Source organism: Apaloderma vittatum, unplaced genomic scaffold, assembly GCF_000703405.1.
Source record: "Apaloderma vittatum isolate BGI_N311 unplaced genomic scaffold, ASM70340v1 scaffold39863, whole genome shotgun sequence".
Lineage (NCBI taxonomy): Eukaryota > Metazoa > Chordata > Aves > Trogoniformes > Trogonidae > Apaloderma > Apaloderma vittatum.
Window position 1 is genome coordinate 2,622 of NW_009708135.1, and position 230 is coordinate 2,851.

At 60.9% G+C, this 230-nt stretch overlaps 1 protein-coding gene across 1 annotated transcript in view; it reads left to right on the forward strand.

Moving 5' to 3' along the window:
* MUTYH (mutY homolog) overlaps positions 1-230 on the forward strand; it is a gene marked incomplete at its 5' end in the record, with an annotated part of 4,581 nt that overhangs the window by 2,590 nt on the left and 1,761 nt on the right. Inside the window, 1 exon segment of the mRNA XM_009866441.1 lies at positions 158-230. This exon segment is cut by the window's right edge and continues 10 nt beyond it. Coding sequence (XP_009864743.1) covers positions 158-230 — 73 coding nt within the window.

Below are 230 nucleotides of genomic sequence, written 5' to 3' on the forward strand. Positions count from 1 at the left end.
GGATGCAGGAACTCCTGGGAAGCTGGTGCTGCTGGGAGTTGTGGAAAAAGGCTATGTCGCCTAAGCAGCACCCCTCTCACAGGAGGCAGGAGGTGGGCAGAGGTCCTGGGAACCTCTCCCCGCAGAGCCCTGTGCTGCTCACTGCTCTTTCTCCTAGGGACATGGCCAATGCCCTGGTAGACAGGAGCCGCCCAGGGGATTTTAACCAAGCCCTGATGGAGCTGGGGGCA